The sequence below is a fragment of the Pseudonaja textilis genome, chromosome 2 (genome assembly GCF_049901715.1).
Source record: "Pseudonaja textilis isolate UNSWEBS1 chromosome 2, rPseTex1.2, whole genome shotgun sequence".
In the NCBI taxonomy this organism is placed as follows: Eukaryota; Metazoa; Chordata; class Lepidosauria; order Squamata; family Elapidae; genus Pseudonaja; species Pseudonaja textilis.
The window spans coordinates 254,816,585-254,844,410 of NC_141991.1; the positions used below are offsets into that span (position 1 = coordinate 254,816,585).

At 44.9% G+C, this 27,826-nt stretch overlaps 1 protein-coding gene across 1 annotated transcript; it reads left to right on the forward strand.

Moving 5' to 3' along the window:
- The first annotated feature begins 29 nt into the window (after positions 1 to 29).
- On the forward strand, positions 30 to 27,428 carry UBAP1 (ubiquitin associated protein 1). Its single transcript, XM_087927591.1, has 7 exons — positions 30 to 227; positions 13,058 to 13,098; positions 16,062 to 16,186; positions 17,261 to 18,139; positions 23,026 to 23,244; positions 23,977 to 24,078; positions 26,113 to 27,428. The coding sequence occupies exons 2-7, from the start codon at positions 13,065 to 13,067 to the stop codon at positions 26,248 to 26,250; spliced, it is 1,497 nt and encodes a 498-aa protein (XP_087783717.1). The 5' UTR covers positions 30 to 227; positions 13,058 to 13,064; the 3' UTR covers positions 26,251 to 27,428.
- Positions 27,429 to 27,826: the final 398 nt, after the last annotated feature.

Sequence of the window (27,826 nt, forward strand, 5' to 3'; positions counted from 1 at the left end):
GTGACGCAGGGCGGCATCGTTGGAGGTATAGGCGGAAGAGGCGGGGCGGGGCTGGGACGGAGAGAGAAGATGGCGTCGCCCCATTACCGAGGACTGTGTGGAGGAGGAAGCCGGTGGGCCTTCGCCATCGTCGGCCGCGAATTATAACTCGGAGCCGCCGCGCGGGGGTCAGGAGGAGGAGGAGGAGGAGGAAGAGCGGCCTCAGGGTTCGAGGCGAAGCCGCCGGGGTGAGTAGGCCTCAGCGCCGGCGTCCCCTTATTTTCCGGCCGCCGCTGAGGTAAAAAAGGCCGTTTTCTCCTCAGGGAGGGGAGGGGGTCGCGCGGCGTCTGCGCAGGCGCAGTGCGTCCGTGGGGTTTGACGCTCGCCCCGGGGGTCGTGAGAATCCCGGCTCCTCCGGCTTTTCCTTCGGCCCAGCGTTGCCGGGAAGCCGGCCTTGTCGTGTCCCGGCGCCCTGGATCCGCCCTCCGCCTCCAGATTAGACTCCTCCGGCTTTTGAATGGGCCTCTTGCCGCCCTCTCGGCCCGTCGCAGCCGAACCCGCCCCGCTGAGAAGGTGGCTCCCCTTTCCCCGCTGCCTTTCTCGGACCGAATTTGGGGGGCGGGGGCGGGGCGGCTTCCCGGCCTAGTCGTTCGGGGGGGCGGGGGGCGGGGAGAGAGGCTTAGGCGACCGAGGGGAGTTTTCAAAGCCTGACCTTGGTGGGGTGGATTAGGAAAAGGAGAAGCGGACAGGATACTTACTGGTTTGTGTAGGTGGCAGGATCGGCCTTGTCTAGCCCCACCCCGCAAAATAGCTGGTCTTAAGGAGAGATCCCTGCTAAGAGAATGGACAACCAAACAGGGCTTCCTGCTTGAGAGTGGGGGTTGGACTAGAAGACCTCCGAGGTCCCCTCCAACTCTGCTATTCTGGTTTTGGTGGTTGGCCATAACGATCTTCAGGAGCTAGAAAAGGGGGAGTTTAGGGTCAGCAATGAATGTTATCAATGAAAAGGAAATGATTAGGTAGGTAGGTAGGTAGGTAGGTAGATAGATAGATAGATAGATAGATAGATAGATAGATAGATAGATAGATAGATGAAAGAGAAAGGAAGAGAAGAGATAGAGCAAGCAAGCTTTATTGGCCAAGTGTGATTGGGACACACAATTTGTCTTCTGTGCATAAGCTCTGAATATGCATAAAGAAAAAATAAAATACACTCATCAAAAATCATAAGATACAACACTTAGTAATACTCATAGGTTACTAATAAGTAATCAAATCATAATAGGAAACAAAACATAAATTGTGAAGATAAAAGCAACATGGTTATAGTCTTAAGTGGGAGGAGATTGGAATATGATGGATGAGAAGAAGAATAGTAACACAGTCTTACTAAATAATAGTATGACAGTGTTGAGGGAATTATTTGTTTAGCAGAGTGATGGCATTTGGGGGAAAAGTGTCCTTGTGTCTAGTTGTTCTGGTGTCCAGTGCCCTATAGCATCTTTTGGGGGGTGTATTTTGTAATGTTTGTAAATCAGGGGTTGAATGGAGATGTCTCTGAGATAGGTGGTTTTCTTGCAGACGTTTCATGACCCAGCTGGAGAACATCAGTGCTAGAAGGAAGGGGGTTTTGCTCTCTGTTTATACATTGTAACAACCTGTCATTTTGGTGGGAATGTCTTCTTGGTATTTTCTTGATCAAGATTCTCTACTTTTCTACTGTGTTTTCGACTTGATTGTTTGCCTGGTACCAATAGAAAAGATTTGTATGAAATAATTGAAAAGAAGATTTGTAGCTCAGGGTTGAATTGTGGGGTCCTTAGTGCTCTCTGAGTTTGATGGTTTTGCATTGGGGAAATTTTAGCTTATTCAAAGGAAGTTAAAATACAAAATGCTGAAATATTTAAAAAAGAACAAAAGGAAAAAAGCAACAAAAAGACATTAACAAGAAAAAGTCTCTTTAAAAGAAGACTTAACTGTTAATCTTGGCTGTCTTCTTATAGACATTTCATGATCAAATTTGTTGAAAGTGTTAGCTAGTTGGGCAATGAAACATCTGCAAGAAAACCAAGCTCTGAGAACACCAAAGGCCCCACAATCAGTGTTATAGCCTGAAATTTTAATTACTAGACCATATCAGTCTCACTTTAGAGATAGTTTGGACTAGGATCTCCAAGTTTTATACTGTTATATTTCTGTGATTGATTTACCTGGCTATGGGACACAAGGCAGTATCTCTTTGACAGATATGCCCCTCCCCCCAAAAAGTCCTCACTGTTTTAGTATAGCTTCTGCAAGAATGTACATGGTTTTGTAAGAATAGGATACTAGGCCTGTATGTTTTCAGAAATTAAACTAACGTTTTAGTGAGGCCTTGAAATACTATACATAACCTTCCTGCAATAATACCTAAACCTTGTGTTTATGTCATTATAAATTCATGCACACTGATGCCACTCTATATTTTATATGTAAGAAAGTGCCTAAGAAATATTTCTACATGTCTGTAAGTCAAAGGAAAGAAAACTTGATTTTCAGGATGAGATAACTTGTTCTTTTTTTTCTTGAATGAGATCGCTTAATCACGCAAGGGTACTTAAGCACAGTCTGAAACATACTTAAAGATCAGAAGTGGGTTTTAACTAGAGGCAAAGTCCTTCCTGAATTTGGAAGATTACTCTTCATCATTCTCAAATAAATATAGGCCTCCTTTTACTGGTGTCTTGGAAGTATTTTGCTAGACAAAACCGGTCTTTTCTCTTTGAAGTAATCACAACTGGTATAAGGGCACCTCACACACTCTGATTCTGATCTATAACCAGCATTTCGTTTTTATTTTTCTACCTTTTAAAGCCAGGTTCTTCAGTTCATGAGAGAAGGAGACCTTTCATTAGGTCTCTCTATTCCACTGTAGTCATGGCGAGATAAGTCTTGAAATGGAGGCAGTCCTCGTTTAGCAACTATAGTAGGGAGCTGCAACTTGATTGTTAAGTAAAGCAATAGCTTAGCAAAACGGCTGTTTATGATCTAGCTTCAGCCCTCCTTTACTTTACAGACCTGCCATAGTAAAGACAAGGAGTGGCCATAGTTACTTTTTCATCACCATCATAACTGCAAACAGCTGCTAAATGAGGCAGTCACTAAATGAGGACCATCTGTAATCTGTTCTATAAGGAAAACAGCCACGGGCAGAATAGTAATTTTTATTTTTGCTGCTTATCCCTCCTTTTCGTCAGAGAATCACAAACCTAATACTTTCAACTTTCAACCTAATACTATCAACTGTCACTTATAAGTCAGATTTACGTTTATTAAGATGTAACCTGAAGATGTACTACATCGTGCTAATAAGCTTAGAGCTGAACTATTGAGTCATTGATGTGCTCTGAGCTTGTTTGTTTGGACATAAGGAGGCCTGACTTATGACCATGATTGAGCCCAAAAATTCTGTTGCTAAGCGAGGCAGTTAAGTGAATTTTCTTACCATTTTCTGTCTTGTCACACTTGCTAAGTGAATCACTCAGTTGGTAAATCAGTAACCTGGTTGTTAAGTGATTTATCTGTATTTCAGTAATAATGCAATAAAGACAAGAATAGGCCCGGTGACATCTTTTCAGAATTCATCCAGAATATTAAAAACTTGTAAAGGGAATATTTGTGGCTTGGGATTGAAATGAGGGGTCCTTGATGCTGTCTGAGCTTGGTTGTGGGGTTGTTGTTGTTTGTTGGCAGATAGTTCATTGCCCAAACTAGGTAACATCATCAGTGCTAGAAGGGAATGGGGTTTGCTCTCTTTATATACAATATAATCCCACTCCCTTCTAGCACTGATGATGTTACCTAGTTTGGGCAATGAAATACCTGCAGGAAGACAACCAAGCTCAGAGAGCACCAAGAACCCCCTCGTTAAAATCTTGATCTGGTCATAGTTTGCCAAGTGTAAGGCTTCCTTTCTGAACTACTCTTAATGTTGGCAAATTCATCTTTGATCAACAGAAGATCTTTGAAGAAAATGAGATTAAGAGACCTAAGTAATGAATTATAAGGAATACACATTGTGTTTTGGAGTACTGTATGTTTGAGATGATTGTTACCACACTACTTGGATGAAGCTGACATGAGTGATGCAATCAACTTCCTGGAAATGAGATTTCAAGAGCTGAATAATATAAGTTGATTGATGGTGTTGATGTGATCCATTCAGTCATGTCCAACTCTTGGCGATTCTCTGGGCCAGGACTCTCCACATCTTCTGATCTCGCATTGCTTCTTTGAGTTGTTTTATGCTCTGGCTAGTGATAGCTTTGATGGCGTTGGAAGAAATGTACATCTGGGTTCAGTTCCAAGTGGGAGGAAAGACGCCGGAAACACGGCGACTGTTTGGAAAGATGGCTTTAATTGCGGACAGGACCGCATGCCTTGGAACTCCTGGGCGAAAAGGAAAGAGATGCTGAGAGTCCCTTGGTTTTATGTCCTCTCTGGGCTTTGAACTTGCTTCCTCTTCCTGTAGCAAGAAATGTATCGTGATTGGTTGTCAGTCTGCCATGGGGCCACCCCATGGTAGCTTGGTTGAATCTTGCTGGGTGATGCAATCTTCCCAGGTGCCATGTGGTCAGATGGGTAGAGGGCTAATCCTATCATGCCCTCATCCCATCACCCTGGAGCTGAAGAGGGGGGGCGGGGCAGGGAGCTGCTTTGTCTTTAAAAACATGTTTCTCCTTTTTCTTCATCCAGGGAAATACAATATTCTGCCTTTTTAATATTTCCTAGAATATTTCATTCTTCTAGGAGAGGGGTGGGTGCTAACTTTCTACAGTGGTGCCCAGCCACCATGTTCTTTGGTGGCCTGGTTTCCTTTTACCATTAACTCTTCCCAGTATAATTGATTTTTCCAATGAATTCCCCTACATGACATGGCCAAAGTAAGTGAGACAGTATCCTGATTTTGCCTTCCATGGACACGCCTGGTGTTATGTCCTCCAGGCCTTGCGTGTTGGTCACTTCTCCTGTCCAAGGAATAGCAGGCGCCTTCTCCAGCCCCGCGGCTCAAACGAGTCTTGCCTTTATAAGGTCCAAGTTTCACAACCAGAGGGAGCTCCGGTTACAAGCTGTTCCCCTTATCTCTTTGGCAGGGATATGGGGACTCTTATTAGATCAGATCCTATATGACTCAGAATTTGCTATTGGCCAGTAACACTGTGCCGTGCCGCCCCCCCCACTCTGTGCAAGACACTTGATAAGAAGGTGGGTGTTTGACTTCTTCTCCAAAGCACCTGAAAAGAAGCCAAGGGGTGGAAGCTCCTCAGAGAGAGATCCGAGCTGGAAATGAAGAGAAAATTCCTTGAGGTTTTCAAGAACAGATTGTACAACCCTTTATTTGGGATGGAGTAAGGATTCCTGCTTTGGGCAGGGGGCTGGACTAGAAGACCTCCAGGTTCCTTTCTAGTTCTATGGTTCTAAGGTAGGCCAGGTCAAGGTACAGACATAAATGCTACTTTATTGTAGAACGGGTGGAGCCCCAAATTATCATTGCTAAGCAAGACGGTTGAGTTTTGCCTCATTTGATGTCTTTCCTGGCCACCGTTGTTAAGTGAATCACCGCAGTTAAGTTAGGAGCACAATTGTTAAGTGAATCCGGCTTCCTTGAGTTTGCTTGTCAGAAGATCGCCCCAAAAGGGAGAATTGTGACCCCGGGACACCGCAACTGTCATAAACACATGCCAGTTGCCAAGCCTCTGAATTTTGATCAGATGACCACGGGGATGCTATAACAGTCATAAGTGTGAAAAATGATCCTAAATCCCTTTGTCTGGTGTCATAACTTTGAATGGTCACTAATGTTTGTAAGTCAAGGACTAACATGTACCCTGAGGAGGATTTCAAGAGACAATTTTATCTCTACTTCATCTCTTACTAAACATGAAAGTCAGGGTTATTTTGAGTTTTTTTTTATTCTCGCACCTCTCTCCTCTGAATTGTGTAATGTTTTCTGCAAGTTTCTCAATGATTGTTTCGTATATTCTCCAAGGTGCTTCCCCTATTCCTTAACAGAAGAGAAAGGGGACAGAGCAGGGAAACTTTTGCTTTTTTCTTTAATTTGGGTCTGGTGCTTATGCCCGTCAATTTTCAAGTCTCATGAAATATGTCAGCCTTATATACTGTGATGGACATGCTGACTCAGTCCGTATGCCTTTCTAAACACGTGCCTCTGTCACCCGTCTCGTGCCTCTTCTTCCAATTCTTCATTATTTGAGGTGGTGAAAGATTATCTGAACATCTCTTTAAGTCAATGCCTTGGTAATAATTTAAATAAAATAAACCGGTCCATGGAACAGGGGGGTGGGGACCTCTGCCCGAAGCTTGATAGCTCAAAATTAATTGAGCTGACTTGAAGATTATTGTTGTTTAGTTTAGTTTTAGTTTAGTTTATTGTCATTGCACCTTGTACAACGAAATCAAGCACCATCTTCAGTGCGCATCATGACCATGAAAATAAACACAAACACACATCCTTCACACTCCACACATTGAATTGAAAACCCCTGACACTGTACCAACACTCCACTATACAATAGAATTCAATAGAGTTACTGCCCGGGGATAGAAGCTGTTTTTCAGCCTATTTGTCCTTGTTTTTATTATTCTGTACCATCTGACAAATAGTAATAGTTCAGAAAAAGGATCCCCAGGATGAGATGGATCTTTGAGAATGTTTTGAACTTCCTTAAGGCAGTGGGAGCTATAAAGCTCTTCCACAGAGGGGAAGAGGATCAACCAGTGATCCTCTGGGCAATGATGTTGGAAGGCTAGGTTAGGGACAGATCGTTATGGACAAAAAAACTATGTGATTGCAAAGAGCTTAATGGCTCCATGCCACATAGCCTTCAAGATGGTGGTTCTCCAGGAGATCAGGACTGCCGTAAATTCCCTGATTCATCTGGAGTTAGACCAGCAAATGTCATCCCCATAGTGTGTCCCAAAGAACCTGTGGCTTGTGGTGTGAATGCAACCATCGGCTGGGTTTCCACAGCACACTGCGGCTGTGTAGTTTGTGGGATCCCACTGATGGTCTTCACAATTGAACAGACCAGGCCCTCACTTAATACGGTTTGTTTTAGCCTAATGCAGATTTTTGCCAACCCAAATTTTAAAGTTAACTGAGCTAAGCTCCAGTCTAAGCACCACAGTTGCTCTTTTAATCTTCCCCAAATAATATTTTTTTTTTAAATAATGCCTGGGCTGCCAAGAAATGTCAGGAAATAGCTTGAATAGCTGCATCTTCTCATAATTCTTGGGTTTGGGGGCGTATGCCAAGAACAAAGAGCCCTCCTTGGAAGGAAAGTCACCACATCTCCCAAGTCTGCAGCGGGCCGGGACTGGGAACAAAAAGGGCCTTTGAGCTGAGACTGAATTTTAAAGACTTTCAAATTTAGCCCTGTTTCTCCAAAAACCACCAGTTGTTTATTTGATAGTTGGGCACAGATCTGCCCTCTGGGTCACTTACGTTTTGGCTACCGGGACTCTCCTCAAATTTACTCAGTTTCATTGGACAAGTAGATGGAGGGATCACACGAAAATACAACAATGAAAGGGCTGTTGAAGGAAACGGTAGCCTTTTGCCTTCTAGTTGTGCTTCACCGTTCCTGAATCCTTAAAGAGGTTTGTGGAAACTGAATGGTGCCTTGTACACAGCTCCAGTGAGGCTGAAAGGAAGAGATGGTCATTACAGGGAGTCCTTAAATTACAACTGTTCGTTTAGGGACCATCCAGATTTATAACGGCGCTGAAACGTACGTGAATCATGAGCATTTGCCACATTTTTGACCATTGGAGCATCCCATGAGCCCGCGATCAGAATCTGGACAATTGGCAAACTGGCTGGTCTTTATGACGGTTGCAGCGTCCCGGGGGGGTCATGTGATCAACTTTTGGGAGCTTCTGACCAGCAGAGTCATTGGGGCAGCCAGAATCACTTAACTCTCTTACAAACCAGCAGCTTCACTTAACAACTGTGGCAAGAAGAGTCATAAAAATAGGGCAAACCCCACATTTGTTTAACCACAGAAATTTTGGGCTCAGTTGCAGTTGAGGACTCCCTGTAGTACAAAATTGAGTAGCAGTAGGAAGATAATCAAAACTTTGTTTCCTGAGAACAGAATCAATGTCACCTGGGAGCATCAATAGAAGGGGAGAAAATGAAAAGTAATGATACAATGACTAAATCTAAAAAAAAAAAAAGAATATGGGCAGGAGTTGAGGACAGAAGAGGGATGAAACGATTCTTTGGATAGGAAAAGAAATCCAGGTGTAGCTGGAGGGCACATCCTTTTCCAGAGTTCCTATATTTCATTGAATCAGTGAAGCAGAGCCTTTGGCTCTTGTCTAGCTTCTTGCTGTCATTTTCTTTGGCTTGAATGGGGCACGTGCCCTTAACACAGAGAGCAGAAAGGAGGAGGCTAAATTGGACCTTCCCCATGGAGCCTGGTTTATATGGAGGGATGCCCTGGGTCAGGCCTAGCTAGCCAAGATTAGCTCAAAGCTGGAGGTAGATTTAGAGCTGTTTCAAACAGCTTAGAAGGGGGTATAATTGGACAGAGGCTTTAAAAATATACTGCATTGTGTAGAGAAAGCAAAATTTCTATCATAATATGTTTATTTATATCCCACATTTATTACTTTATAAATAACTCCTCCTCCTCCTATTTTCTCAACAACAATCCTGTGAGGTAGGTTGGACTAGGAGAGAGGGACTGGTGCCTCAGATGACTTTTATAGTTAAGGCAGGACTAGAACTCTCATTCTCCTGGTGATTGGCCCAAAGTCACCCAACTTTTGTTCTTAGTGCTGGACTGAAATTCATTGCTTCCTGCCGATTGGCGCAGAGTCACCCAGCCAGCTTTTGTGTATTAAGATGGGACTAGAACTCCCAGTCTCCTGGTGATTGGCTCAAAGTCACCCAGGCCAGTTTTCAGGTCAAAGACAGAACTAGAAATCACCATATATGAGAATAGCAACCCTTACAAAACACGATGCGTCTCCTTATTTGGATAGGGAGAAAAAAACTTCAGTTTGCAAATACGACATGATACGGTTCAAAGACAAAAATAATGCATATTTCTCGGGACTTTTTATCGGCTGAGTTTGCGAATGAGAAGTAAAACAGTGTCTACCGCACAAATTCAGTGGTCCATCATCCTGTACAGCCTATTTATAGAGAGAAGATTGGCGTTGCATATGGAGGAATAATGCCAAGAATTGGCCAGCAAACACAGCTTGTCTCTGTATTTTATGAGCCAATTTAAAATTGTAATAACAAGCTGTCCCAGTTGCTACAGGCCTTTGCAAAATATCATCTGTTTTGGAATTGTTGACTATGGCGCTCACTGAACCTCTCCTTGTTTTCCCTGATCTGGTTTGCCTCAGTTGTGGTTTCCGACCCTATCACAAAAAATGGGAAAATAACGCCTTAACACTGGTCTGTTTTAAATTTGATTTTAAGATCAGGTGTATAAAATTAGCTATTTCCTATTGTCTATTTAACTTGCAAGTTTTGCACTACAGATAGTCTTTTGACTTACAACCTTTTCTTTAGTGGTTGTTCACAACAGCGCTGAAAAAAGTGACTTATGACCATTTTACAGCCATTCCAACATCCCCACGATCGAGCGAGTGATCAAAATTCAGATGCTTGGCAACTGGCATGTACTTACGACGGTTGTTGTGTCCCTGGGTCCTGTGATCCCCTTTTGTGAGCTTCTTACCAACAAAGTCAGTGGGGAAGCCAGATTCACTTAACGACCATGTGACTAACTTAACAAATGCAGGGACTCACTTAACAAACAGTGTCAGGGAAGATTGGAAAATGGGGCAAAACTCACTTAACTGTCTTGCTTGACAGTGGAAATTTTGGGCTCAATTGTGGTCGTAAGTCGAGGACTAGCTGTTCTTGGGAAAAATGCAGCTTGTAGTTTTCCTGGTCAGGTTTACTAAATTGTGCTGTACAAGATCACGCACAGATTACTCATCCGGTTGTTGTTTTCAAATTGCAAATAGAGCACAGTTAAGGCAAATTATGTCTTGTCTCCATGTTTCAATCTGACTAAAGCTGGAAAGGACCTTGGAGGTCTTCTAGTCCAACCCCCTGCTCAGGCAGGAGACCCTATGCCATTGCCTAAATTGCTAAATCCACCTGTCTTCAACCTATGACCACAATTGAGCCCAAGATTTCTGTTGCTAAGTGAGAAATTTGTTAAGTGAGTTTTGGCCCGTTTTACAACTTTTCTTGCCACAGTTAAGGGTATTGCTGCAGTTGTTAAATGAGTAACACGGTTGTTAAGTGAATGTGGCCTTCCCCCTTGACTTTGCTTGTCAGAAGGGGATCATATGACCTCAAGACTGGCAATGTCATAAACGTGAGTCAGTTATCAAGCATCTGAATGTCAATCACGTGACCACGGGGATGCTGCAACCGTCATAAGTCTGTAAAACGGTCATTAAGTCACTTTTTTTCAGTGCCATTGTAACTTCAAATGGTCCCTAAGCAAACTGTTGTAAGTGGAGAACTACCTGTAAATTAAATACATTTTTTAAAATAGCTGATTAAATTCAAAATAGTTTAGATTCAAAAACCGTGCTAGGCAGTCATCTTAGTTTGGAGGAAAAATCCCTCTAGCTTAAATATGTTGAAACCTCCCAGATCAGTGGGTCTTTCATGCCAAGGTTGAAAGTAGATACATTTCAAAGTTGGTTAATTTAAATCTAGATTTACAATTGGAATCATAGTTGAAAATGTGTATTAAGTGCCTATTTAAAAAACCATGACCAGGGATCAAAGAGATAATTAGGAAAATAACACTTGCTTTTATTTGCTTGCACACGTTAATATGAAGATGAAATGTAAACTGTCAGTCCCAATAACCAACTAACAGTGCAATAACCAAAGTCAAGCAAACAAGGTCATTAATGCAATTTAAAATCTGGTGATCATTCCTTCCCCTCTTAGGCTGTCAGGGTAAAAATAACTTTCAGGGCTGTTCTTGAATGGAGCTGATTCAGCTCCTTAAACTCCAGGATATAGCTTGATGCTAAGTCATCTTTCAAATTTTAATGAAAATGAATATGAAAAAACCCTGGTTAAATAATTGTGTTGCACACAGTTCAATAACTTCTGAAAATGAACTCTCTGTATAAACACTAAATAATCCATGCGATATCAAACAAGAAAAAATATACTTTTATTAGAAACAGTGATGGAACCCTGCTGACCAATGAATAAACCATGATTTAAAGCATTGAACTGACACCTCCCGACCAGTGATGTCAATACAGTCCACCCTGGTTTGCCATTGGGTAGTGGGATTTCTGTTTTATTTTCGTGTCGACCCTTAAGCCTTCCAACCTTTTCTTTTTTTACAATATGCAATTCGACAGAATAAAAATCAGCTTAATGTAGCTTGATGTACATAGCTTGATGTACAAGTTGCCTAAGTAAGGTTTGAAGAAAGCTTTCAAAAGAATGCAGGGGTAATCACTGTTAGAGATTCATAGTTTAAAACCCACTAGATACCTGGATGAGCTTTCAGTGAGACCAGATAGTGATGGCGAACCCTTTGGGCTCAATGTGTCAGAAATTTGGAAAATGCCTAACTTGACTTTGCTGGTGTCTCTCTCTCACTTTCCCTTCTCCCTCCCTCTCCCCCTCTGCCTCTCCCCCTCTCTCCCTCTCCCTCCCTTTCCCCCCCTTACCCTCCCTCCCTATTTTCCTCTCCCCGTCTCCCTCCCTCTCTCCCTTCCCCCTCTCTTCTCTCCCTTTCTCTCTCTCTCTCTCTCTCTCACACACACACACACATCTAGAAAGTCTAGGACAGTGTGCCACAGCCAACTCACCACAGGACAACTTGCTACAGGGCAAGAGTTACACTAGCGTCAAAGACATGGTGAAGGAGAATCATTAAAGCAAGGATGAAAAAGTTAGGATGACCAAAATCAAAATATTTTTTTAAAATTATTTTAAATCCTTCAATAGCATTGAATTGTCCCATGGAGGGCTGGCCATGGCGAGTTGGCAGCGATAAGTTGGCTGCGGCTGGTTGTCCCATTCTGAATCTAGGCACCCTGAACAGCTTCACTTGCTAGCAGCCCAAGGTTGGGCTAGAAGTGGGGAGCCAGGCCCCCCTCTCTATCCCTAGTTGCCACTGTTGCCTCTCACAAAGGCCGCCTTCCACTGTTCACACACATGTGCAGGCCCCGGTCTCAGCCCGCCTCCAGAAACCCCACAAGAACAGGGCGTGCTTTCGGGAAGAGTTGTTGCATGTTGATGAACTCTGGGGCGTCATCCCAAAACATTGGGCTGTGTCACCTTTGACAGGCATGTCATAGGCTCGTCATCCCTGGACCTAGGATGTGGAAATCGGGCATTTGAAACCCCAGTGGACATAGTCACCAATGGGAAAGCTCTCCACTGTTAAATTTTGAATCATAAACTCATTTGCAGGGTATCTAGGCCACTCCAGTCAGCAGTCTGGGCAGAGTACCGCTCCCTTAATCTGACTTAGAGTGAAAACAGATACCTGGGAGTCCAAAGTTAAATCCAGAACCACACAGTCGTCTTACGATAAAGCAGGGCTTCGAGGAATTCCTGTTGCATACATTAAGCCGAACCGATGTCTACAATGGAGTTTGTCATAGATGTCACGTGTCAGGATTCTAGCAATCACTCTAAATTAAACCATGATTCTCGAGCTAAACTTCAAAAAACTTCAAAGGATTCATTAGAGGCGACATACTGGCACTGCCCTGTATGAAGCCAACTCTGGCATATGTAATTTACAGTCCCCTGTGACCCTGTTTCCCCCCTCCCCCTGGGTGTGTCATCAATCACATTCTCCAATTGAGCACGTTCATCTGGGCAAAAACTCTGGTATTTTAGTTACAATCTGTTAAAGATAAGAGTTGGAATGTACTTTCACTTTCAAACGGCTGCATCTGCTCTTCCAGATTCTCTCCCCACCCCCAAATGACAACTACTAAAACAGGCATAGGAAGGTTACTAACTCTGCTTTTTAAAAATGTCTTTCAGATTCTCAATGGCTTCTAAGAAGTTGGGGTCTGATTTTCACGGTAAGTGAATGGTCAGGGCTGGATCTGTGTTGTTGAGATAATTCCCCTGTTAGGAGAATGAGCGCATACAGGGAGACGTAGTGAGAGAAGTGTTTGAATAATACACACACAACACACAGATACACTGTACAGTAAATGTAGGTGTTTACTTTCAATAAAGGTTTTAAGCAAAGTCCACATAGTCCAAGTCATTCACAGGTAAATCAGTCAGTGTTCATTTCAGGGATAATTCCAATATCAAAGTCCAGTATCAAAAACGGTTCAGTAACAGACTTACATCAACGATCAGTAACAGTCAACTCTCTCCAACAGAAGGAAACTGAGACTCACACTCTCTTTTGAGACTTCCTGAGACTAACACAAAACAACCCAGGTTTCTGGCTCCATCTTATGGCCATTTGCAGAACCACACCCAATTGCAAGTTTTTGCATTCTCTTAAAGACATACTACTAAAATGTTTCCTGGTTTATATATTTCCAACCCAAATAGCCGTTAGGTGACTTATATTCCTCACATGTGTTACTCACCTGGAAGTCGTTTCTCCCTGGTTATTACATGAAGGATTCTGACCAGAGGATTTAATGGTTCATGGAAACTCAGTAGGCTTTAGAAATAGCGCTCGCCTTACGACCATAACTTGAGCCCAAAATTTCCATTGCTAAGCAAGAGAGTCATAAAGGGACTTTTGCCCCATTTCCCCGCTCTCTTACCAAACTGGTTACGTGAATTGCTGCCGTTGTTACATCAATAACGCAGTTGTTAAGTGAGATAGAGAAAAACAAGACATATTTCAGTATTGACTCAGCCTACATGCCTGGAAGCGGACAGAGTGAAGCAGTTTCTTAATTTTTTTCTATTGTTGCACTTACTACAGAGAGTATTTTGCATCTGGTCTTAATTGTACATTTTGGGGTACTAATAAATAGCAGGAGGTCCTCTCACACCTAAAGTTTTCCTAAGCATGTACTGAAGTGATGCAAAGCCTGTGCTATGCAGGCAGTCCTTGGCTTATGATGGGTCATTTAGTGACTGTTCCAGGTTATGATGGATGTCCTCAAAGACCACAGGAAGACCTTGACTGACAATCATCATTGAGGCCAAATTTTTTTGTTGTGAAGTGAGACATTTGTTAAGTGAATTTTGCCCTATTTTACGACCTTTTTTGTTAAGTGAATTACTGCACTTGATAAATTAGCATAAGCTGGTTGTTAAATGAGTTTGGCTTTCCTCATTGACCTGGCTTATCTGAAGGTTGTAAAAGGGGATCATGTAACCCTGGGACACGCCAACCACCATAAATATGAACCGGTTGCCAAGCATCTAAATTTTGATCACGGGATCATGGGGATGCCGGAAAGGCCCTAACTCTGAAAAACAGTCATAAGTCGCTTTTTTCAGTGCCGTTGTAACTTTGAACGATCACTAAAAGAGCTGTTGTAAGTTGAGGACTACCTGTATTTACAACCCGAAGGGAAAGTTATAACAACCACACACTCTGTGCTCACCTGACTTATGACCACAATGATGTAACTTCCTAATTCCAAGTTCAATTGCAGCTGTAAATCAAGGATTCCTGCATTTGACCGAGGCACCCAATTTAAGAATACGGTGTTAGATACTTTTGGTGGGGAAGAACTTCAGAGAATTGTTCTCTTATGAAAGGCCGGTCTCCAGAATAGAAAACAGCACAACTACTGTGCCCTGTGTGGAATTCTTGGTTGTGAAAACTTCTCTATAACTTATCCCCGGTATTAGACATTTGATGGGAACTTGTGTTCCCAAAGGGAATAGAAATGGTGGTCAAAGCCAACTTTCCTTAACACAGCTAAGAATTCTAGAAGTTGTAATCCCAGCACGCTTGGAAGGCTGACTTAGATAGCGGCTTTCTTTGCAATTGTTTGGTGTCTTCTAGTCTTAACAGAGGATAGAATCCAGATCACATGAAGTTGTTAGTACCGCTTTATAAGGCCTTGGGAAGACCACACTTGCAATGCTGCATCCAGATTTGGTCACCCTGACATAAAAGAAAGACGTTGAGACTCCGGAAAGAGTGCAGAGAAGAGCAATCAAAAATAATAAGGGGAATGGAGGATAAAACACATAAAGAACAGTTGCAGGAATTGGGTATGTCTAGTTTGATGAAAAGAAGGACCAGGGGGTGATATAATAGCAACCTTCCAATATTTGGGGGGGGGGGCTGCCCCAAAGAAGGGCGCAGGGGGGTGTCAACCTATCCTCCAAAGCACCTGAATGCAGAATAAGAAGCAATGGGTGGAAACTAATCAAGGAAAGAGCCAACCTAAAAGTAAGGAAAAATTTCCTGACCAAGAGAACCATCTTATCGGTGGAAAGAAGTTGCGGGTCCTCCATCGCTGGAGGTTTTTCAAGAAGAGGTTGGATAGCCATTTGTCTGAAATGGTGTAGGGGCTCCTGCTTGAGCAGGGGGTTGGACTAGAAGACCTCCAAGGTCCCTTCCGACTCTTATTCTTTTCTGTTCAGTCAGTCTTGTCTCCTAGCCATTGCCCGGACAAGTCCCTTCAGGTTTTGGGGGGTTTTTGTTTTGTTTTGCCAGAAGTATTTCCTCCTTGCCTCCTCTTTAGGTCTTGAGAGAATGACTGGCTCTAAGTTACCCAGCTGGCTTTGTGCCTTAGGTGAGCCTAGAACTCAGCAGTCTCCCAGTTTGAGGCCTGTTGCCTTCATCAGACTCCAGACTGGCTCTCTACGTGCTCTAGAACAAGGGAGCCCAACCTTGGCAACTTTAAGACTTGTGGACTTGTGCAAAGCTGGCTGAGGAATTCTAGCAGTCGAAGTCCACAAGTCTTAAAGTTGCCAAGGTTGGACTCTCCTGTTCTAGAGTGAGTCAAAAGTTTTAGCCATTATACTACACTTGAGCAAACTGGACAAGTAGGAGATCTGCGTTGATTGGTAACTGCTAAATCACAGTCTGATTTCTTCCGTCCAGGGTCCTTCAGTTACCTTGACGATGTTCCATTCAAGATAGGAGAAAAATTCAGAAGACCGGCGAAAGTTGGCCTCCCCATTGGTTTCTATTTGCCAGACTCTCCCCAACTGATAACAGAAGCCCAGGTGAGTCATAAGTTCTGGACATTTTTTTAAAAAAAATAAACGACGCTTTAACCTGTTTGCTGAATCTCAATTGACACGATAAGGAACGTCCCGCACATTATATAGTTCCTAATTCATCTCTCTGATGAGACTCACCTCAGTTTAAAGCTCTTCTCTAGTTGACCTCATTGGGTTGATTCCTCCTGTTCCCTTAAACCAGAACTGCTTTGATTTGGTTGCACCTCTGCCGTGTTGTGTGTAGAAGCCAAAGAACAAAACAATAGATTTGCAGGTGGTCACCACTTCTTTGTTAATCATCCGGGAGAACTTAAGTGGAAGTTGCAGTCCAAGGAAGAGATCCCCCTTTCTTCTGAAGTTCCTCTTCTTTTGAAGATTTTAGATTCCGATGTGTCCTCACAGCCAGGGTGTTTTTGACTTCATACTTGGCTTTTGCGGAAGTTACCTTAATAAGGGCTCCTTATTTGGCTCTCAATGAACTACGCAAAAGGATCTGTAGGTGCTTTTCCTTTAGAGGAAATACCTTTGCTCTGGGAGTACTTCGGTTTGTGGGCTCCTTGGTGTCCTTTGAGCTTGGTTGTTTTCTTGCAGACTTTTCAGAATCCAGCTGGGTAATATCAGTGCTAGAAGGGAGGAGGGGGCGGGAATGTCCTTATTTTATATACTAGTATACAAAAATGAGAACAAATCCCATTCCCTTGTAATACCGATGATGTTATCTAGTGTGGTAATGAAATGTCCGCAAGAAAACAATGAAGCTTAGAGAGCACCAAGAACCACACGGTCATCGTTCTCCTCCCTCTCTCCTTTTCCTCTTCCCTCTCTCTCCTTTTCTTCCTCCTGCTCTCTCTCTCTTCCTCTTCTCTCTCTCCTCCCTTTTCTCCTTCCTTCTCCATCTCCACCACCACCACTTGTCCTTCTTTCCACATACACACCCCTCCCTTCTAGCACTGCTGATGTTACCTAGCTGGATTTCGAAACACCTGCAAGAAAAACCACAACACTCACGAGCTACTAAATCTTCTCTTTGGTTGAGTCTCCGGTCGATTACCACGATTTCTCTCTCTCTCTCTCCAGTATGACTTCTCTCTGGAAAAGAAAACGATCGAGTGGGCCGAGAACATTAAAAGAATCCAAGCTGTCCAGCAAGAAACCGAGCGGAAGGCCAAGGAGACGCTGGCCAATGTGAAGGGGGGCTCAGAGGAGCACCTGCCCGAGGGTTGCGGCCCGGGGGCTGCCCTGCCTCTCCCCATCAACCCCATCCTGGCTGGCCTGCATCACAACTCCATCCTCACTCCCACTCCGGCCAACAGCAGCGCGTTGAAGCAAAAGGCTCTGAGTCCCTCCCACACCAAGGCCGACTTCAACCCAGCGGACTTCGAGTGCGAAGAAGACCCCTTTGACAAGTTGGAGCTGAAGACCCTGGATGACAGGGAAGAACTGAAGAACATCCTCCAGATCCACGTCGACACCACGGGGCCAATCGTGGCCCAACTGCTGGATGGCGGCTTGCCTAAAGTGGCGCCCCCGTCGGTCTTGCAAGACCAGGAGGTCTTGGCCTCTTTGGAAAGGGCAGCTTTGGACCTCAAGCCCCTCCACAAACCCAACGGTCTCGTGACCTTGCCCCAGCTGGGTGGGTGCGAGAAGGTGTCCCTCTCGCCTGTGACGACGGTCAGCAACATCAAGTCCCTCTCCTTCCCAAAGCTGGATTTGGATGAGAGCGACTTGCAGGCTGCAAGGCTGGTGAACACCTACCGAGCACACAACGGCACTTTCCTGGGCGCTTTACCGGACAAAGCCAATGAACTGAACGGGCACCATGGGATCGGGGCTCCTGCCTTTGCCGTGGACCCTGGCCCAGACACGCGAACGCTATCCTCCGTGTCCAGAGGTCCTTCCCAGCCCACCTCCGTAGCCTGTACAGAAAACATTCCGGCTCTCACTACAGCCACAGCGGTAAGGGCTGCACCATAGGAGAAGTGCGCTTGGGGTGTGTGTGTGTGTGTGTTAAAGCATGAGCTTCGAGAGGAGGAGGAGGAGGAGGAGGGGTTGTGATGGTGGGAGCTGTGTGTTTTTTTCTCTCACGATTTTTATTTTGTTCAAAAGATCAAAATCCAAAGGTGAAAAAAATCAAAGAGACACAGAACCAAACTAAACAAAAAACAATGTATTTGTGGCTGTTTTGTACTAAATGCCACTTTATAATGCCTTAGTAAGTCCTAGAATACTGCATCCAGTTTTGATCTAACTGGAAGTTTTAAAGAAGAGATTAGATAATCTCTTAATAGTCTGAACTGGTGTAGAGTTTCCTGCCTAAGCATTAGAACTAGACCTCCAAGGTCCCTTCCAGCTCTCTTATTCTAAATCAGGGCCCCCCAAACTTGGCAACTTTAAGACTTGTGGACTTCAACTCCCAGCTGGCTGGAAAATTCTGGGAGTTGCAGTCCACAAGTCTTAAAGTTGCCAAGTTTGGAGACCTCCGTTCTGAACGGTATGATATTCTAAATGGTATAAATAAAAGCCATGTTCCCCAATCTGGATCGATTTTTGGGAAGACAGAAATTAAGTGGGTGATGGAATGCAGACGGCTTACGATTCGTTTAATGACCGAAGTTACAGTGGCACTGAACATTACCCACCCAAACCCCAGTTTCACACCTGCAGCTGGAAGGAGGGCAGTGGAAGGCAGCTAAAATAGGGAACACAACATTTTCCATGTGGAAAAACAGGATAATTTTTAATTACCCTTAGCATATGTCCGCCTTTTTTCTTACAGTAGATGGACATTGTATTGACCAATTTATTGAACTGTTTACTGTTAGTTCCAGATCTCCTTCATCAGTTAGCTCTGATCCTGTTTTTACAGTGTCAGAGCTAATGGTTACAACTTTTTTTTGTTCCTTTGTAACTTCGAACTTCACTAAATGAACAGTTGTAAGTTGAAGACTTCCTTATATTGTTTTTATCACTCAGAACAATTTGGTATCAATCAGCAAACTTGATTAAATTACTAGTCACCTCGGATTTTAGGTGTTTTATAAATACAGGTAGTCCTCAACTTACAACAGTTCATTTAGTGACCAGAGTTACAATAACAGTGAAAAAAAGTGACTTATGATTGTTTTTTCACACTTACGACCCTTGCAGCATCCCTATGGTCATGTGACCAAAATTTTGGCTAGGGAATTCTGGGAATTGAAGTCCATGGAGTTTCAAGTTGCCAAAAACGAGAAACACTGGTGCCCATATGCCTTCCTGAATGGGAAGTAGTAATTGTTGAGTTAGCCCAACCCCTGAAGTGGAAGAAGAGTGGATTTTTTGTGTAGAGCCTGCGTGGATTAAGCCCTAATCCTGCGGTTCTAGTTATTTTTATTAACGCTGCTTCTTTGAAAGTTGGGTTTTGCCCCTGCGAGCTTGGTCTGGTGGTTTTATCTTATGAAGGTTTGTGGGCTTTTTCTGCTTCGGTATGAAGACTTGGGCTGTGAGAAGCCAGGGTGGCACACTGGTAGAATGCTGCTTCTGCCAACTACCAGGAGTTTGATCCCTGAATGGCTGAATAGCTCAGGGTGGACTCAGCCTTCCATCCTTCTGCGGTCGGTACCATGAGGACCCAGATTGTTGGGAGCAATAGGCTGACTCTGTAAACTGCATACAGAGGGCTGTAAACCACTGTGAAGTGGTATATAAGTGGTATTTCTAAGTTCTGTCTGTGTGTCTATCACAGAGGTCTCCAAACTTGGCAACTTTTAAGACTTGTGGACTTCAACTCCGGGAAGTTTGGGGATTCCTGGTCTGCCTGCCTGCCTGCCTGCCTGCCTGCCTGCCTGCCTGCCTGCCTATCTATCTATCTATCTATCTATCTATCTATCTATCTATCTATCTATCTATCTATCTATCTATCTATCATCTCAGAGTCGTGGTGCTTAGTGGTCAGAATCCAGTATTTCAGGCTAATTCAGCTCACTGCTAGCAGTTCGATGCTAACTGGCTCGAGGTTGACTCAGCCTTCCATCCTTCCGAGGTCGGTGAAACAAGGACCCAGTTTGTTGGGGGCAACAGGCTGATTCTGTAAACTGTTTAGAAAGGGCTGCAAGAAGTATATAGAGGTATATAAGTACTGTTGCTATTGCTATAGCTGTGGCTTACCTTATTGGCACATGGGCTAGTCATATTCTTTGGGATCTGCCCAGAATAAGACCGGAATAGAAAGGAAACTCTTGTTGTGTTGTGGAGGAAGTGAGGCTGTCACCTACACCAAGGGGCCAGTATTGGACTGCCTGCAAAATCCTGGCTCTGTGTGGGCAGTAAGAGGTTGCGGCACTTAAAGGAGGGATGCTATTTTTCAGTCGTTTGTTGGCCTCTCAGGGCAATAAAACGGAACATTGCTGAATCAGGAAGTGCGTGTTCTCTACCTTGGCAGCTGCTCTTTGGAACAGTCTCTCCCCAGAGATCCAGGTAGCTCCCATCCTTGTGATGCTCTGGAAGGCTTTGAAAATTTGATGCACTCCCAGGCATATTTCTTCATGCTTTGTTTCCTTTCTTTTTATTGCGGGATGCTTGGTACTCTCTGAGCTTGGTGGTTTTCTTGCAGACATTTCAGGACCCAAGTAGGTGACATCATCAGTATATCGTTTCTTCTTCTTCTTCTTCTTCTTCTTCTTCTTCTTCTTCTTCTTCTTCTTCTTCTTCTTCTGCTTCTGCTTCTGCTTCTGCTTCTGCTTCTGCTTCTCTCAGCTGCTCTCAAATAGTTCTGAAGTTGTATGGCATCTTGTGTTTCCCCGAAAATAGGACCTACCTCCCAAATAGCCTGATTTTTTTAAGTGTGCCTAATACAAGCCCCACCCCCCAAAATAAGCCCTACTAAACGTAGGTGGGCATGGCCAGCACGGGAGGTAGTGAGCACAAGTGGCCGACCGTGCGATGCAGGTGTGTTGTAATCAGGTGGGTGATTACCTGTCCAGGCAGCAGGCGGAGGCAGAAACAGAGGGAGGCACGTGCCACAGGAAAGCTGTGAGAGTCAGGGCAGAGTGGTGGCCAGCCGTAGGAGGCTCATCTTTGCGTCTCTTGGCTTGCCTTCCATCCCGTGCCTCTGCTTCCATCTGCTGCCGGTGCCGACGCGGGAAGACGAGCCTCCCACAGCCACCCCGCCCGCTCCAGCTCACCAACTTAGCTTTCCTGTGGCCTGTGTGGTGCACCTGGATCGCCTGTCTGCCGCCACTCCCCCAACACCTCTGCCTCCATCTCCTGCTTGGACAGGGAATCAACTCACCTGTGATGTATGGGCTGCGCACTCCAGAGTGCGCCAATCAAGGGACCGGCAGGCTGTAGCTGTTACCGGATACCGACGGTCCTCGCATGCTTGCTGCCTCTTGTGCGCATGCTGGGGGTGTGTGTGCCCAGCCTGGCTGATCACCCTGGCATCACGTATCCTCGAAAATAAGCCCCAGTGCTTATTTTGGAGTGCCCCCCCAAATATAAGACTGGGTCTTATTTTTGGGGAAATACAGCACTTTTAGAAAGCAAGGCAGCAGCTTAAAGCTAAGAATCAGGTTTTTATTTCTACATTGATGCAAGTTTTATTTTTTTCAAAGCCGAATATTTTATGAACTCTCAAGTGCTTTCAAACGGTTTTCTCAGCCTCAGACTTGTAACACGTTTTCTAGTTTAAGTTTGAGCTCATGACCATTTTTTTTTGACAATGGACAAACTGGACCTCAAGCCAAGTTCTTCTTCCTTTTTTGACTATATTCACTTTAAAGATGCAAGGGAGATGAGCAGTGCCAAAATGTAATGGATCAGTACATAGAAAAGTAGGTGGATTGTTGGGTGGAAGAGAGAGACCCGCGGCCAGGCTATAGTTTGAAAGCAGTGCAAGTTTTATTTCATGCTACCTCTACAAGAACCTGATCTACTAATGGGCATGGAAATTTGTGCCAGATAAGAATCCGTGGAATTCAAAGTGGGCTGGATTTAGATCTCTTGTTGGAGCAAAGGTAGACTTAGGACATGCTTGACCCCTCCCTCGGGCTCAGCCTGGTCCTCTCCTTCAGGGAGGGATGAATAGATAGGTAGGTGCAGATAGAAGAGGTAGGTATAGTTAGAAGCGATAGGTAGATAGGTAATAGATGACAAAAAGGTAAAAGTAGGTAGGTTGTATTAGCAATCGCACATAGACTTAGATATCACTCCATAGTGCTTTACAGCTCTCTCTGAGCAGTTTACAGAGTCAGAGTCAGCACATTGCCCTCCAACAATCTGGGTCCACATTTTACCAACCTCGGAATGAGAGAAATCTAAGTCAACTTGAAGATTGGCAGGATTTGAACTGCCAAATTGCAGGCAGCTGGCAGTCCGCAGAAGTAGCCTGCAGTCTAACCACTGCATCCCTGCAGCTCTAGATAGGTAGATAGATGACAGATGGATGGATAGAAGGATAGCTAAAGGGACGGATAGAGGGATAGGGAAGATAGAGGGATAGATAGATACAGTAGATGAGGGATGGATAGATAGAGGGATAGGGAAGATGGATGGATAGATTAGAAAGATTAGAAAGATAGATGATAGATAGATGGTGGATGGATGGATGGATGGATAGAAGGATAGATAGAGGGATAGGAAGATAGATACGGTAGATGATGGATGGATAGATAGAGGGATAGGGAAGATGGACAGATTAGAAAGATAGATTAGAAAGAAAAAGATGATATAGATAGATGATGTCTGGATGGATGGATAGATGGATGGATAAATAAATGCCTGGCTGAAGGCTTCCACTTTGACTTGGGAGCAGCACCTGTGTTCTGCCTTCCCCTCAAATGCTCCCTTTCTTTACCTTTTGTTAGGTAACCCACCAAAGTTTCCTGACCTCTCAAGTGCCCAAGACCACCACCACCAGCAGCAGCAGCTCCTGCGCCAAAGGGCCCGGCATCTTCTCCTACGGGGACCTGCTGCAGGACCTGTCCCCCAGCGAGCGGGAGTGTCTGGAAATCGCTGTGGGCATGGGCTATTCGTACGAAGAGGTCTTGAAAGCGATGAAGCGGAAGGGGCAGAGCATAGAACAGGTAAGAGGGCGGAGAAGGCGGCAAGGGTTTGAGTGCTCAGAGGTGTGACGTCCCCCGTGTGTGCCTTGTCCTTTTGGGGCTTGCCTTTGGGTATTGAAAGACTTAACAGCAGGTCCCAGAGCTTATGGGGCTTTGAGGGAGGGAGGGGCAGCCTAGGAGATCACAGGTAGCCCTCCGCTTACAACCGTTCATGGTTACGAAGGCCCTGAAAAAAGCGACTCCTTACGATCACTTTTCGGTTGCGACCTTTGCATCGTCCTTATGATCCCGTGATCCAAATTCTGGTGCTTTGCAACCCATATTTCGTTTCCCAGGTCCTGTGATTGATCCCCTTTTCCAGCTTTCTGGCAAGCAAACTCAAGGCGGGAAGCCAGATTTACTTAACAGCCGCGTCACTAACTTAATTACTGCAGTGATTCACTTAGCAACTGTGGCAAGAAAGGTCGTAAAATGGGGCAAAACTCGCTTAACAGCAGAAATTTGGGGCTCAGCTGTGGTTGTAAGTCAAGGGCTAGCTGTATTAGTTACCTCTTTGTTTAATTATATCCCACTTTTATTCCTTTTTATAAATAACTCAGGGCGGGGAACATAGCTAGTACTCCGTCCTTCTGTTTTCCCCTAACCGGTGAGGGGAGCTGAGAGAGAGAGACGGACTGTCTCAAAGTCACCCAGCAGGCTTTTAATTGTTTTCAACTAGACTTGAGCTCCTTTCTCTCTGGATTCTCTGTGTAGGTTCTTGAATACCTGGTTGTCCGTGGGCAACTCTGTGAAAAGGGCTTTGATCCTCTCCTGGTAGAAGCTGCTCTCGAAATGCACCAGTGCTCGGAAGAGAAGGTGAGCATTCATTGGTATAGCAGTAGCCCTTAGACTTATATCCCGCTTCACAGAGCTTTCCAGCCCTCTCTAAGCGGTTTACAGAGTCAGCCTATTTGCCCCCAACAATTTGGGTCCTCATTTGACCCACCTTGAGCCAGTCAGGATCGAACTGCTGGCAGTAGGCAGAGTTAGCCTGCAATGCTGCATTCTAACCACTGCACCATCATGGTAGATAGATAGATAGATAGATAGATAGATAGATAGATAGATAGATAGATAGATAGATAGATAGATAGATAGATAGATAGATAGATAGATAGATAGATAGATAGATAGATAGATAGATAGATAGATAGGCAGGCAGGCAGGCAGGCAGGCAGGCAGGGAGAGATGATAGATAGATAGATAGATAGATAGATAGATAGATAGATAGATAGATAGATAGATAGATAGATAGACAGACAGACAGACAGACAGACAGACAGATAGATAGATGATAGATAGATAGATAGACAGATAGATGATAGACAGACAGAAAGATTAGATAGACAGAATAGCAGTTCTGTACCGCTTCATAGTGCTTTTTCAGCCCTCTCTAAGCAGTTTACAGAGTAAGCCTCTTGCCCCCAACAATCTGGGTCCACATTTTACCTGGCTGAAATGGTACCAGATCTTCTGCTGGAGCAGAGGGTTGGACTAGTCCAGGGGTCGCCAACCTTTTGGACCTCAGTGACCACCAAACTCATAATTTTAGATCCCAGGGACCACTAACCGGTTCTGTGGGTGTGGCCTAATTTGTGGGTGTGGCTTGGTGGTCATGTGACTGGCTGGGCATGGCTTGTATGTAAATATTATAAATATTTATGTAAATATTGAATTTTTTATTAAAAAAGAGCAGCTTTTACCCAAAATCAGGCAAAGCAGGCAGGCAGATTGAGTTGCTCACAGATTCATTCAGAGATCTATCTATCTACCATCGGCTAGCTCAGTCTGTCACATAAAATTTGCTTGCAAGCAAACTCACAAAATTAACTCACAACACACCATGCATGCAAATATTGAATTTTTTATTAAAAAAGAGCAACTTTTACCCAAAATCAGGCAAAGCAGGCAGATTGAGCTGCTCACAGAATCCTTCAGTGATCTATCTATCTGCCGTCGGCTAGCTCAGTCTCTCAAATTTGCTTGCCGTGAGTCTGCACTGAATTTGCTTGCAAGCAAACCTTCAGTCCTAAGGGAGGTTCGGCTGTGCTGAGCCGAAGATCTAAAGACTAGCTGGAAAGCAAGAAATCCAACCATTTCCTGCTTCCTAGCTAATCTAAATCTCCCGGCACAGCAGAACAGATGATGGTCGGAAAAAGGAAAAATTGTAATTTAGCAGACAAGTTTACCGGGTAAGGAGTGAGTTGGCCGGGAGGGTTCCCACGGGCCATGTGGGCGGCGCAGCCTTGTGTTCCTGTGCAGCCTGGATTAATTGCTTCGGGGGTGGGGGTGCTCTGGGGGGTGACATTTCTCTGCGGCCCACCAAAATTTTCTCATAGCCCACCGGTTGGCTGCGGCCCACTGATGGGCAACCGCTGAACTAGAAGACCCCTTAAGGTCCCTTCCAGCTCTCTTCTGATTGAATTGATTGACTTGTGGACTTCAACTCTCAGAATCCTTCAGCCAGCCATGCATGGCTGGCTGAGGAGTTCTGGGAGTTGAAGTCCACAAGTCTTAAAAGTTGCCAAAACTGTTATCCATGAAGACTCCGTAAACCATCTTTGCAGCTAATATCTTCTCTTCCCTTCCTTCCTTCCTCCCTCCCTCCCTCCCTCCCCTTCCTCCCCCTTGCACCTCCCTCCCTCCCTTCCTCCCTCCCTTCCCTTCATTCCTCCTCCCTTCCCTCCTCCTTCCTTCCTCCCTCCCTTCATTCCTCCCTTCCTCCTCCCTCCCTCCCTCCCTCTCCCTCTCTCCCTCTCCTTCCTCCCTCCCCCTCTCCCCTCCCTCCCTCCCTCTCTCCTCCCTCCTCTCTCTCTCCCTCCCTCGTTCCTCCCTCCCTCCCTTCCTCAGGCCGCCGAGATTCTCCAGCTCATGAGCAGATTTCAAGAAATGGGCTTCAAACTGAAAGACATTCAAGAAGCTCTGCTATTACACAACGACCAGGACGGCGCCCTGGAGTATTTAATGACCCGGGCAGGTGCCAGCTGAAAGGCGGGAGTGGGCGGGGCAATCCCTCGCTGCTCCTGGTCACCAGTGGACACCCCCCACCCCGCCATCGCCAGCCGGGTTTTCTCTGGTGCTGCTGCGGGAAGGAGAATGCCACGAGGATCCTGCGTTCGAGATGCTGAATGCAGCTGAAAAGAGCTGGCCCTTTGCCACGCCCTCCCTCCGGCCAGCTGTGCCCGCCCCCCCACCCGCCCAACAGAGTTCCAACCGCTTTCTTCCATTAAAGTTTTAAGTGCCCTTCCCCCCACATCTGTGTCTGGACTTGAGTTGTGCAGACAAGGGTCAGGCAAGGGTTTTTGGCCTCCCCAACCTCCACCCCCGCCCCACCCCCCCACTTCCCCGGTCCCTTTGTACTGGACTCAGAGAAGCGTCCACCCGACTCTCGGACCGCCAACTGCTCCGCTCGACTTCCTTACAACCGCTTTCATTTTGTGTGCCTGTTCGTACCGCAGACTTTTTGAGAGACATTTTTTTTTAAAAAACAAAAAATCAGTTTGATAGAAGTGCAATGGAAAGAGTTTTTTACTCAAGGCGGGGAGGGCCAGAAGGAGGTACTTAGTATAAGCTTAGTGCAACACTGGTCCGCTAATGGCCATGGCGCGCCCCAGAGAAACCATATGGCTTTTTCTGGGGCGGCGGCCCTGGCTGCTCCTGAATTTCTGCCCGTTCAACCTTCCCCCCAACTCCTCCCCCCCCCCCCAAGATAATAAGCTGTGAAACCTTTTTACCCCTTGCCTCTTCTGTCTCTCCCCCCCCAGGAGATTTTTGGGGGGAACTATCCCACCCGAGCTGATCGTTCGTCCTCCTATTTATAAGCCCCGTCCTCCTGGAGAGACAACGCGACGGTCAGTTTTTAATGTAAGCGTGTGAAAGTGGCGGCGGGGTAGATTCGGTCTCTTGTCTCTTTCTCAAGCACTTTCTTTATAATATTCACCTCATTGGTTCCGTTTTTTTTTTCCCCCCCTCACAGTTATAATTATTAATTTAGTCATAGGAATCAGCCTTTGGGTTTGGATAGCAAAAAAAGTATTAAGTTGTACATGTTTAAAGGGTTTAAAGTCATAAAATATATATATATAAAAGCGGTCTTGATCCTCGAAGTAATTTGCTAAGTATTTTGGCTCTGCAAGAAAGATAAACTAATAAAATCTTACAACGTGGCTTGTAGTGTTCTCGGGCTTTAGGAGAGATTAATCTCTCTCTTTTTTTTTTTTTCTCCTTATGAAAATCCAGTTTTAGGATTTTCCCCCATTAGCGTGCTGTCCATAACTAGCATTATTTGGCCAAATCGCAGACTCGCTTTCCTTCATCCTAAAATAAGGGATTACCAATACGGCACAGGAATCGATCTCATGACAGCTGTCTGTCTCTGTGATGACCCAGGGTGGGGTACGAAATAAACACAGTCACGAAAAACAGGTGAAGCCCCTTTTATTCCTTCGCTTTGCTTCCAAGCTCCAAGTATCCTTGAGTGGAGACAAGAAACCTCCCACAGAAGCAGTTACAAGAAGGAGCAAATGCCATTTAAATTATAGAGTAAAAAAACAACAGAAACCAG